General features: G+C 40.8%; 1 protein-coding gene across 1 annotated transcript in view; it reads left to right on the plus strand.

The window, feature by feature from the left end:
* The first annotated feature begins 5,884 nt into the window (after nucleotides 1-5,884).
* LOC306826453 (choline transporter-like protein 5-A) overlaps nucleotides 5,885-12,657 on the plus strand; it is a 44,108-nt gene continuing 37,335 nt past the window's right edge. Inside the window, exon 1 of the mRNA XM_079347806.1 lies at nucleotides 5,885-6,035. Within this exon, the coding sequence (XP_079203932.1) occupies nucleotides 5,954-6,035 (82 nt within the window). The 5' untranslated portion in view covers nucleotides 5,885-5,953. The remainder of the gene's footprint in view (nucleotides 6,036-12,657) is intronic.

Genomic DNA, 12,657 nt, shown 5'->3' on the forward strand with positions numbered 1-12,657 from the left:
TTAAATATGTAAATGAGCTGTTTGACCACACCCCCTTTCTGGAAAGGCTTGCATGGCTCGGGCTCTCCCGCTCCATGTCCTTTTATTTACAGTGAGAAGGCAGAACAAACACCTAGCTGTGGGAGTGTCACCCATCTGGGGGAGGGGTTACTGCCCTTTGTGATGTCATGAAGGAAAATCTCCAAACAGCCTGTTTGAGCACACATTTTCTGAAAAGTGGAGCAGGCAAAAGATGGAGAGGATGGACTTTTCTCATAGTTAGGGGGTTTGTGGATGGACTAGGGACACAGAGTGTAAGAAAACTTTAAGCGTTTGTTTTTAGTTTTTCTATTACTTAAAAATAGTAATCGCATCCACTCAAACTCTCACTACGAACAAAACTTCAGTCGAATGGGTTTCATAACAGGACTGTCTGCTAGGCCTGGTTAGTTAAAAGGTTTAATCCAGGTAAAAACAATCCAGATTCAGTAATCCACGTCCCCCCCCCCCCCTGTATATTGAAATACAGGTACTCAGTTCATTAAGTGTTTAAATGCTCTGTTATTTTACAGACATGCTCTCTATCATTAGTTTTGCTCTATAGTGAATTTGAGGAGGTCTTTATCATGATCTGTCAATGAGATGAGATGTAGGTTTGGGTTTAAGGATGAATTTCAAACAGTTCTGGAGAACTAAACTGTGGACTCAACAAGTCCCTCAGGATTAAACCCCCTCAATGTTTGAACTTCTCTCTAACATTATGAAAGTTTTTACAGCAGAGTCTGTGTCTGAGCTCACACTGCCATCCTGAGGATGTTCTTTGAACCACAGCCATCAGATCCATGGAGAGACTTGATATGAAAAAGGTCAATTAAAAGTAGAGAACACGCACACCTACATGCTGGTTGACATCTGATACTTTATGGTGTTTGTTTACCCACATCAGGGTCTAGTTTCTGAGCTGGGTTTCATTAAACTCCTGGATGACATTTAAAATAAATCATATTTGAAGTACATTCCTTTTATTCTAGTTCAGACTCGACTTTGAAAGAAGCTGGTGCAAAGTGTGCACAACATTACACTCAGCGCACTGCAACTGTGTGCCAGAAGTTAGGGCCCTCTGATAAAAACTCAGCAACTTGTGATCAAGTAAGACAAAATAAAGTCCATTTCTGTTTTTGTTCAGCACTGAGCCGAGTCATGTAGCTCGCCTTTTTTACTCCCCACTGAAACGATAGTTCAAAGTGCCACGTTTGATTACACTATTATCATATTATGGTCTTCAATTGCTCCTAACAACAGTGTGAAAATATGTAGGCGTGTGTGTGTGTATTGTGGTATATACAGAGTGGATGTAGTCATTGTCTTTCTGATGTGGATCAAATCGTCAACGCACAAAAGAAGATAACAGGTTTTAGTTAAGTCAAAGGAGGTCAAATCAGAGCCTGTTAGAGCCAAAGCTGGTCCTCTTTTAACCTGCTGGATCACCATGGTTACTCACTCTGACTCATACATGGAATCCAGTTAGCTTATTTTATGTATTTGCACATACTTTTTTCAGTCCTTTGTTTTACAGCTGCAGCTCATATAATTTGAATATTCTGAAAAGTTGTTTTCACCTTTATTTAATCAAAAAAGTATGGTGGCCCTGAAGTGGAAAGCACAAAAGCCAAATCAGAAAACATCACAACATTCACTTTAAGGTACCTGTGGTCGACAAGAATCGTCGCCAATTGGACAAACATACCGTCCATCTTTGAACTCAATATGCGAAAGCAGCATATCCATACAGTTAAAAAGATTGACAGTTGATTTGTTTTCTTATACTGTATCTTGTATGTTTTGAATAAAAAAAAGACATGTCTGAAGAATGTTCATTTATGTACACTTCAGTGTAGCGTGGCCTTCAGGCGATCAGCTTGTGGCCCTGCTGAGCTCTTACAGAACTTCAGCAGCACTCAGCTTTTCTGTATTGTTGAATCTGGGGTCTCTCATCCTCCTCTTAACGGTACCCGTAACTTCTCCTGGTCAGACGGGGTGCCCGGCTGTGCTTGAATACCATTATGGTCAGTCAAACAGTTACTAGTAGTTCTGGCGCTGTGATCAGGTGCTGCGTCCTGCTGGAGCAATAACTGGCTCATAGCCAGAATGAACACATCACTGGTCCCACACAGCCCAATGATGTCTCGATGAAAAACATTACTTTAATGATATTTCTTTCATAATTTAAAGCACTAAACACTACATAACAATGTTTCATATTACAACCAGTGTTTCTATTTTACCACTAAAACCTTGTCAGGCTTTGTTTTCACCTTAATGGGTGCGTGGTTGCTCTGCAGAGCAGGGAGTGATGTTTGACTGCTCTCATCAATCGGCCCTTCAGGGGAAAAAATCAAAATATTAAGGGCTCACAACACCTGGTTGGATACATCTCACCTATGCTGTGAGGCCTCTTTGTTGTGTGGGGAACTACTGAAGGTAATTGCCAGCCTTTGTCTGATGATAAAACAGTGTATGGATGCAGTAGTAATTCAAGAGCGAGAGAAGAAAAAACACGTCTTTTGAGCATCTATGTCCACCTCAAGAACTGAACCTGTCCGTATGTGTAATGTCTGTACTGATGACGCCATCTAGTGGAAGCACTTGGTATAGCTATACCTTGACTTTATCAGAATGCGGCTATCGTAATATGTTTACAGAAACTTTGGATTCATAACGTAACAGAAATAAAGCTGCAGGAGTAAGGTACCCCTACAGTATAGCACATACTTCTGTGTTTATCTCATATAATCTGAATTCCATCTGTTCTCCATCCTCTCGTTTTCATATATTTGTTTTGGGCTAAATGAAGATCTTTAATATTAGCAGATCAGTCAGTAAAAGAACAATGATGACCCGGTATCTAAGGACAAAGGAACATGTTTTTATGTAAAGACATCAAATCTTGCAAAGTCTTTATTAACATGACTGGTTTTAAAATGGAAAAAAAGTTAAGTCCCTAAATATATATAAATATAAATATTTATCACTGATGAGAGAAAATAATGAACTTGACTTGTATTTGGCCAAATATTAATGTTTATTTGTGTTGAGCTAATATATGACCAATATTACCTGAGGACTTATACAAAAGAGCAGACACACAATCACATTTTTGAACATTTCTGTCAGTACACTGTAAGAAACATGTCTGCATATTCAAGAGTAACCACCTCAGTAAACTAAATGACATATTATTCAAATAAAGTACAGCTTTGAACTCATTAGCCCAGGGATTTGAGAAGAAGTATCCCTGTAAAAAATTGTTTTAGTGAGTCTCTGATCCAACATCTTCACAAGTCTATTCCATCCAAAGCTGAAGCATTTCACATTTTCTTCTCATGTTTGGAGGATCCCATCACATATCTTCATTCACAGCCAGGACTGACGTTCATTCATGGAGCTCCAAGGAGGACCTTAGAGATCTTTAATCGACAGAATCACAACTTGAATGTTCCCCCGAAACCCCCAAAACCAGAAGCATAATCAGACACCCAACACACACATGAAGGATGCAGTTGTGTATTGAAATCCCTGATTGTCACCATGTTTTACTTTGTTCAATTCCCAGAGGTCTGAAACACTCACAGCTACTGTGATGTCAAGCTAAGATAGTATATTGATTAGCATTGTACTTATATGATTTGAACACCACTGTGATAGATTATACACTCAACAAAAATATAAACGCAACACTTTTGTTTTTGCTCCCATTTGTCATGAGATGGACTCAAAGATCTAAAATTCATTCCAGATACACAATATTACCATTTCTCTCAAACATTGTTCATAAATCTGTCTAAATGTGTGATAGTGAGCACTTTTGCTTTGCTGAGACAATCCATCCCACCTCACAGGTGTGCCACATCAAGATGCTCATCAGACACCATGATTAGTGCACAGGTGTACCTTATACTGCCCACAATAAAAGGCCACTCTGAAATGTGCAGTTTTGTCTCACAGCAAAATGCCACAGATGGCGCAAGCATTGAGGGAGCGTGCAATTGGCATGCTGACAGCAGGAATGTCAACCAGATCTGTTGCTCGGGCATTGAATGTTCATTTCTCCACCATAAGCCGTCTCCAAAGGCGTTTCAGAGAATATGGCAGTACATCCAACCGGCCTCACAACCGCAGACCACGTGTAACCACACCAGCCCAGGACCTCCACATCCAGCAGGTTCACCTCCAAGATCGTCTGAGACCAGCTACTCAGACAGCTGCTGAAACAATTGGTTTGCATAACCAAAGAATTTCTGCACAAACTGTCAGAAACCGTCTCAGGGAAGCTCAACTGCATGCTCGTCGTCCTCATCGGGGTCTTAACCTGACTCCAGATCGTCGCCGTAACAGACTTGAGTGGGCAAATGCTCACATTCGATGGCGTCTGGCACGTTGGAGAGGTGTTCTCTTCACGGATGAATCTCGGTTTACATTGTTCAGGGCAGATGGCAGACAGCGTGTGTGGCGTCGTGTGGGTGAGCGCTTTGCTGATGTCAATGTTGTGGATCGAGTGGCCCATGGTGGTGGTGGGGTTATGGTATGGGCAGGCATCTGTTATGGACGAAGAACACAGGTGCATTTTATTGATGGCATTTTGAATGCACAGAGATACCGTGATGAGATCCTGAGGCCCATTGTTGTGCCATACATCCATGAACATCACCTCATGTTTCAGCAAGATAATGCACGGCCCCATGTTGCAAGGATCTGTACACAATTCTTGGAAGCTGAAAATGTCCCAGTTCTTGCATGGCCAGCATACTCACCGGACATGTCACCCATTGAGCATGTTTGGGATGTGCTTGACCGGCGTATACGACAGCGCGTACCAGTTCCCACTAATATCCAGCAACTTCGCACAGCCATTGAAGAGGAGTGGACCAACATTCCACAGGCCACAATTGACAATCTGATAAACTCTATGCGAAGAAGATGTGTTGCACTGCATGAGGCAAATGGTGGTCACACCAGATACTGACTGGTTCTGAGTCCCCAGACCCTCAATAAAGCAAAAACTGCACATTTCAGGGTGGCCTTTTATTGTGGACAGTCTAAGGTACACCTATGCACTAATCATGGTGTCTGATGAGCATCTTGATGTGGCACACCTGTGAGGTGGGATGGATTGTCTCAGCAAAGCAAAAGTGCTCACTATCACACATTTAGACAGATTTATGAACAATGTTTGAGAGAAATGGTAATATTGTGTATCTGGAATGAATTTTAGATCTTTGAGTCCATCTCATGACAAATGGGAGCAAAAACAAAAGTGTTGCGTTTATATTTTTGTTGAGTATATATACAATAGTGAGTGTGCTACAGATGCTCAGCCTGCAGGTGGCGGTGTTGCAGTGTCATCATGTTCACAGTGAACTGAGCTGCAGACTTATTGAGCAGTCAGCGATGAATCACACAGATCTGACTGTGCTGTACAGTATATGGACCTACAGTCTGTGAGTCATTAGAGAGCACTGTAATAAAATCGACCATGCTTTTAGTAGACTAATCAATGATCGGCCTATTAGAGGATGTTCCATAATAAAGTCAGGCTTTATGGAATAAAAACAGGTTGTTTGTAGAAGTGTAAATGTTTTGTGTGAAGACGTGTCAGATAATCGATGTGTGAATGTTTTGTGAATAATAAACACATTCAACATGATTGAATATTAAGTCTTAACATGTGTCTGAGGGAGGCAGTCTGTGCAGGTGTAGTCTGTTCTGAAAAATACCACCTGACGTGACGTCACACACACACGGACAGCGCGCGTGTTGCTTTACTTTGAGCAGCCGAGAGAGAGAGAGAGAGAGAGAGAGAGAGAGAGAGAGAGAGAGAGAGAGAGAGAGAGCGAGCAGTGTCTCTGTCACCGTGCCTCCTCTTCATTCATCTTTTCTTTGTCCTGCTGGAGCTCTTCGTCTCTCCTCCTCCGCCATGCTCCCTCACCGGTACTCACCGAGCAGCTCCTCCGCCGTGCAGAGTGAGACCTCCGCCTCCTCTGCTCCTCCGGTTTACGGTGAGTGAACCCCGAACCCCAGCGGTCAGCCACACACACCTCCACCCCTGTTTAAACTTTGTTTACAGCTGTTTCATGTTACTGCATCATTCATTTTTCATAGACTACACTTTAAATTATCACGTGCAGAAGCTCATTATTATTATTATTATTATTATTATTATTATTATTAATTGACCAATCAGAAACGTCAGACTGTTATAGTATTTAATAATAATTACTGCTTGGCACTTTACAGTGTTCTTTAGCATTTTTTCCCCCTACAAATCTGTTTAAATTAGAATAACAGTTAAACTCTACAGTTTTAATGCCCCTTCAATGTTCATGCTGTTTTTAATGTTCAATAAAAGGCACTGCGACATCGTTATTGATAAATGTAACCAAATACATGTCAAAACGCATTTTTTTAAACATTGGAAACACTGCTGCAGTTATTATTTGAGATATTCTCAGTTTGATGTGAAGTGTTTCCCTGAATGTGCAGTAAAAACAGCCATGTGTCTCGTGTTTGTCACGTCAGTTCAGAGGATGTTTTGGTCGATTGTTACTCATCATTCTCTTCATGATGAGCGTGTTGTAACTTTGACTCTCTTGTTTTTTTTGTTTTTGTGTCCACTGTTTCAAACGATGTAGAAACACAGCTGCTGTCTAAACCGATTTCATCTCTTTTATTTTAATAACTGATAATATCAAAAAGTAACCAGGCTTTAAAAACACATCCGTTTCATGAGGTGTGCAGGAGAAGAAAGAATCCATCAAAAAAAAGCAAGAAAACGTTGCCAACGTTTTTGTGCAATTTAGACAGAGTGCTGGAGTTTGCCTGCAATTTTAGAAATTATCCAATTGAAGGTGTCAAGGACTTCTACTTTTGTTGCCATGGTATCCAAACAAGTATTGATAACCATTGATTATTACTGGAATCACACTGAAGTTAATATTCAGCCAGGACTCTGATCATTGACAGGTTGACCTAATTATCTGATGATAATATTAACAAGAAATATGTCAGAATACGAGTTCAGACCTGTCAGATCTAAGTGATGTGGACTGATCTGATCAACGTTCAGCTTCATTCACGATAAAGATCAATAATTACACAATTTATTTGAAGTTTTTCTTTCCTTTTACAAAGTGATTCCCTCTTCAGTGACTGTCCTAAGGGTTGTCATGACATGAGAATATTTTGATACCAGGACTTAGATATCAAATGATACCTGTCATAATACCCCGTTATCAGACACACAATACTTTCATTTCTTGTTTTTAATTCACCACCAGTGCAGACATACTCCTGCATGCTGTCTAAATTGTACAAAAGCGTTGGAAATGTTTTCATGCAGGTTAGTCAGTGTGCAGCAGTGTCCTGCAATGTTTCATGGATTCATTTGTCTCCTACACACTGTCTCATGGAATAGATGTTTTCTCTTGAGATGTTATTACTTTTGAACATGTGGTATTAAAAAAAAGTCAAAGACTTAAAAAATGTTGACGATACTTTCAAAATCTTTATGTTGTATTTACTTGTGAGTACATGGTTTAGTGTTTTCATGTATTCTCAGCCCATCGGTCAGTCAAAGTCCTCATAGTGACGAGTCGACCAATCAGACTCATGCGTGTATGTATTAAAAAGATAGAAGCCAATTTACTGCAGTGTCTGAAATCCTCTATCTAGTCCAATCAAAGCACAGTCTCAGGGTGTATTCACACCTGCCTTGTTTAGTTCACTTGAAACAAACTAAAACCCTGGTGCGGACCCTTTGGGCAGAATACAAACCATTGAACTTATGTGCGCACCAAACAGCCGGACCGAGATCCAGCCGAAGAGGTGGTCTCGGTTCACTTCCAAACGAACCCTGGTACGGTTCGTTTGAGGTGTGAAAGCGAGCGGACCGCAGTCCGACCCAGTTCTAAAAATCATACAGCTTTTTGGACACAACAGGCTCCCGTAGCCTCGCGCATTAAGGGAAATAATTGTTTGGTTAGCAGCACAGTGTTCTTGCTTCTATCGCCTACTTATTTGATTTAAGATGCAGAGTTATCTTCGGTCTATCTTTCAGACACTTTCACTGGTGTTTCATCGCTCTTTTTTATTGTCCAACACATTTAACTCACACAGACTATGAACAGCTGCAGGGTTTTTTCACTTCTTGATATTTTTCCCCGTTGCAGTCTGATCCTCCTTTCCTCTATGTCACATACTTCATTGATAACCTCGGCCATCATTATCGGTTGATTGCTCAGAGATACATTTTTTTACACATATATTTTCGTACCTGTTTTTTTGAGTTTAGATTTTTCTTTTCAAAGTTTTGATACTTTTTGATTCTGTTGAGCGTTGTATAATGGAGACTGTATAGTTTGAAAACACGTGGCATCAAAAAGATTTAAAGAATCTAAAAGTCTGCCGAAGTCAGACTTCACGATCTTTTTGTCGGGTGAGATAGTTAGCATGTAAGATTAGCTGATCACAGATCTAGAGATGTGTGCAGCGACTCGACCGACGACACGATGGTACCTGACCGACGTGATGATGATTGTAGGACTGATGAATGAAACAGAATTTGTTTTAGTTAGAATAAACTGCTGCCATGTTTTTCACATATTTGTTTGTCAGTCCAAATTTCAAGATGAAGGAACCATTAGATTGATGCTAAAGCTAGCAGCAGTTACTCTCCAGGTCGCTGAAGCTCGTCGGCTATTTCTCTCCAGCATTTTTCCTTTTTTTTACTTAATCTTGGAAGTCCATCCACGACAGGAATATTGTTGCCAGAGCTCGACAAACTTCATCTTCTTTTTTGTGTGTTTGCACTCGTGACTTCTGTGTCTTACTGGTCAACCGACGTAACAGAACAACGTCGTAGAAGGCCGAGAGGAAATCCAACGTGCTCCCCTCTCTGTCGGGAGGTCATGAAGCGTCCCAGACGTATCCTTAACTGTTGTTCACTATGTTACACGACACGGGTTAAAAAAAGATACATTTTCCTTATGGATGTAAAGATTAATTGTAAAACTGTGATAGGTGCACATCAGTACTCTGAAAAATGAATCGAAATAATATGTTGAGCCTCAGCAGCTGCAGAGTGAGACTTAGAAATTAAGGAATAATTGGAGGTGTGGAAGCATTTTGTTTTCCCCAAGACAGAAAATAAAAGAGGTGAGAAGATAACAGATGAGACAAAAACTGACGGGGAACTACACAAACGGCACAACCAACATGATGCAGCATTGACTCAAACAGCACGATGAGAAGCTCCTATCATTAAACGAACAAACCACACTGACAAATGGGTTAGCAGCCCCTAAAGGAATCTTTTTCATCATTTGTCTACAGTCTCATTTTGTAGAATAAATCATGAGGCAATCGTATCGTATCGTGAGTTTGGTGAGTTGTTACAACTCCCGAAACCCTTCAACCTGTGGATAATCATGATTATATTTAGCTTAAGCAACTAAAGCACACATTCTTTTAAAGCTCCGACATTTGGTTTTATTCACTTTTTAAGAAACTATTGCCGAGTTTAGAGTGATGTTGTTATTCCTGCTGTAGACAGAAACATGATGGAGCCTCCAGGTGTAAACGTGCCTCCAGGTGGAGATGTTCATAAGTGGAGTAAATGACTGTGAAGACAACAGTGAGACTGAAGGTGCTGCTCAGTGTGTGAGCACGCTGAGGATATTCTCGTCTCAGCAGGATTAAGATTAAAGAGTATTACTGTTCACTAATACAGTCAACTGACCTCATGGCACGCGCGCGCGCACACACAATACACTTGATCAACATCTTTTCAGAGAATTGAGCTTTTACTAAATTTACCAAAGTCAAGGAAGTTAATTTAAACCTTTTTTTAACTTAATAGGTAATTATTTTTTCGAATTTAAAAATCTTGTCCTCATTTTCTCTAAACAGTTTTTAAATTCCTTGCAGTAGATCGTTTCAGCCTGCAGCAGTGAATCAGGCTGTAATGACTGCAGTTCTCAGTGTGGAGGTGCTGTAGTCTCCTCGTTCCTTTAACGTGACGTCACACACTCACTGATCCGCCCCACTTGGCCTCCCTCTGCTAGACTCTGCTGCCACCTTCAAGTTTTAAGCAGGTTTGGTTTTTTTTAAATAAAAGACAGTTGTTGTTGGATGTGACGCACAAACCCCTCGATGAGACGAGCCTGGGTTGTACTCTATGCATATAATCCGTGAAAAAAAAAACCTAGAGGCGAGGAGATTATGGATTAATTCTGTTAGACCCCCCGCGGCCCCTGTGAGGGAACAAAAGACAACAAAAGGTCCGCACCTGGGCTTTACTTTGTTTCAACAGAACTAAACCTTGGCTATGGTGCGCCTAAAGGGACAAAATAGCATGTGATATGTGCAATTTTTTCTGTGTTGGTTTTGGACCATAATGACATTGCGTTAAGTTTCCAATTACAGGTCAATTGTTTTGAGTTTATCTGTTTTTTTTTCTCATAAATACCTTTTTATTTCATAAGTGAGGTCGAATGTTTTGAAGATTTTCACTCTCCAGTGGATTTCCTGCACAAAAAGACCCTGCTCTCTGTAGCCCTATTTATACTGTCACTTCAAGGTGGGATATTTACTTTGCTTCAAATATGAATAAACCGAAGGCATAATGGGGGGACACTGTGCCACTGTCGTCTGTTTCACTGGAAATGAATATCAGGATGAACACACACAAATACACACACACACACACATGTGGAGTGTTGTGGTCCACCTCCTCTGGTGTTTGACAGCAGAGATGTCTGAATTCCTGATCTCTGCTTCTATTTATATTACATAACTTATCTGACATGGAGCCTCAGGCTGTGTGTGTGTGTGTGTGTGTGTGCGCGTGTGTGTGTGTTTATGCACGCCTGTCTGTCTTTGATGCAAAGAAGGTGAATTCAATTCAATTTAATTCAATTCAATTCAAAAAACTTTAGGGGGGAAATTCAAGGGCACACAGAGCAGCAAATGAACGTCTTCAGAGACGTCACACAGACACAGTCTGATGATTCTGTCGAGGACTCATTGAGTGTATGAGAGAAACTCCACAGGTTCAATATGAACTATTATAATGTCAGGGTTAAAGTTCTCCTATACATCCACAGAGTGTGATCTCTGTTGTAACTTGTTCCTCATACTTACTCTGAAGTTTAAAAAAAAAGAACCAGAGGCCCTGCTCTCAGTGTTTCTTCCCAAAATGTAGGTTTACTCGCCCCATGTACGGATGCTGTTGACCTCGGAGCACGCCAACCGGGTTGGATCAAAACAGACTTGAAACTTTTTACAGTCCATGGATCCCACCTGTGAGTTCTTCTCCTGTCTCTCTCTCTCTCTCTCTCTCTGTCTGTCTCTCTCTCTCTCTCTCTCAGTATAGTCTCTCAATCGGAAGGTTGAGGGTTCGATCCCCAGCTCCAACAGAAACTTGTACAATGTGTCCTCCAAGTTGCTCTCACTGCTTGCCAGCCGTGTATGAATAGGATTAGTTACTAATGGTCAGTTAACATAGCGGCCTCTGCCATCAGTGTGTGACTGTGTATGTGTGACCTGCGGTGTACTTTGAATAGTCAGAAGACCAGAAAAGAGTCTACACGTCCATTTACCACTTATCAGTCCATCATTCCTTCCTGTTTCCTCTCAGACTGATCTACAATCTGAATACATTTACATCTCATCTCCTCCTTTCTGTTTCATTACCCTCCTTTCCACTTATAAAAGCAACCCCCCCCCCCCCCCCCCCCCCCCCTCCCACACGCACACACTCTGGTCCTGTGTGACACTCAGATGGAGTGTCTGACAGTGAACCTCCTGGGCGATGTTTCTGTCTCATCCTCTTCCTCTGTGGAGAACAGCTCACTCTGATAGATAAGTTTGCGTGTGTGTGTGTGTGTGTGTGTACGCTTTGGAGCTTGCATATACAATTGAGAGCTTAGTCCCCTTGGTTCTACTTGACTTATAGCAGAGCTCTAAGAGGTGGAGGTAAGTATTTCCTGATGTTCAGATATCACCACACCTGCTCATAGACTGTATAAAAACATGGACGTAGTGCTAGCGACTCAGTGGTGTCTGAATTTGAGTTCTGAAGCCATGATGGCATTCGACATATTGGAAATGATGAACCTACCTAACTTTAGATTGAGTTATAGAAACAATGCAAGTTTGTAAGTCCGTTTAAATCGACCATATCCAGAATTTGTTGAGTAAAAATTCCTGGGCCATTAACCTTTTATATATTACATCTTCTATTATCAACATTAAAAATGAAGGTTTAGACAGTCTTTTATGTGCCAATTCGTTCAGCTGGCTCATCTTGCTGCAGTATTGAGAATGATTTGAAAAAAGATCAAACCAAAACGTCTAAAATATGTAGTTACTCTTTGTTTCATAATGTGCATTTCTTTATTTGAAAGGAAATATCTTGATGAATTGGAAAATACAATAATCTAAGTGTTTTTGTTTGAGTTTCTGGCTTAAGGACTTTAATGATGGACCTCAGTTCTGCAGGGCCTTATTGAGTTTGCCTAGAAGGAGCATGGGTATTCATCATAGAATATATAATAAGACTATCTATCTTTTTGCAAATAGAAATGCAAAAAGCCCTTAAAGGAGTAGTGAAGATGATTTCTG

The sequence above is a fragment of the Symphodus melops genome, assembly GCF_947650265.1.
Source record: "Symphodus melops genome assembly, chromosome: 7".
Taxonomy (NCBI): Eukaryota; Metazoa; Chordata; class Actinopteri; order Labriformes; family Labridae; genus Symphodus; species Symphodus melops.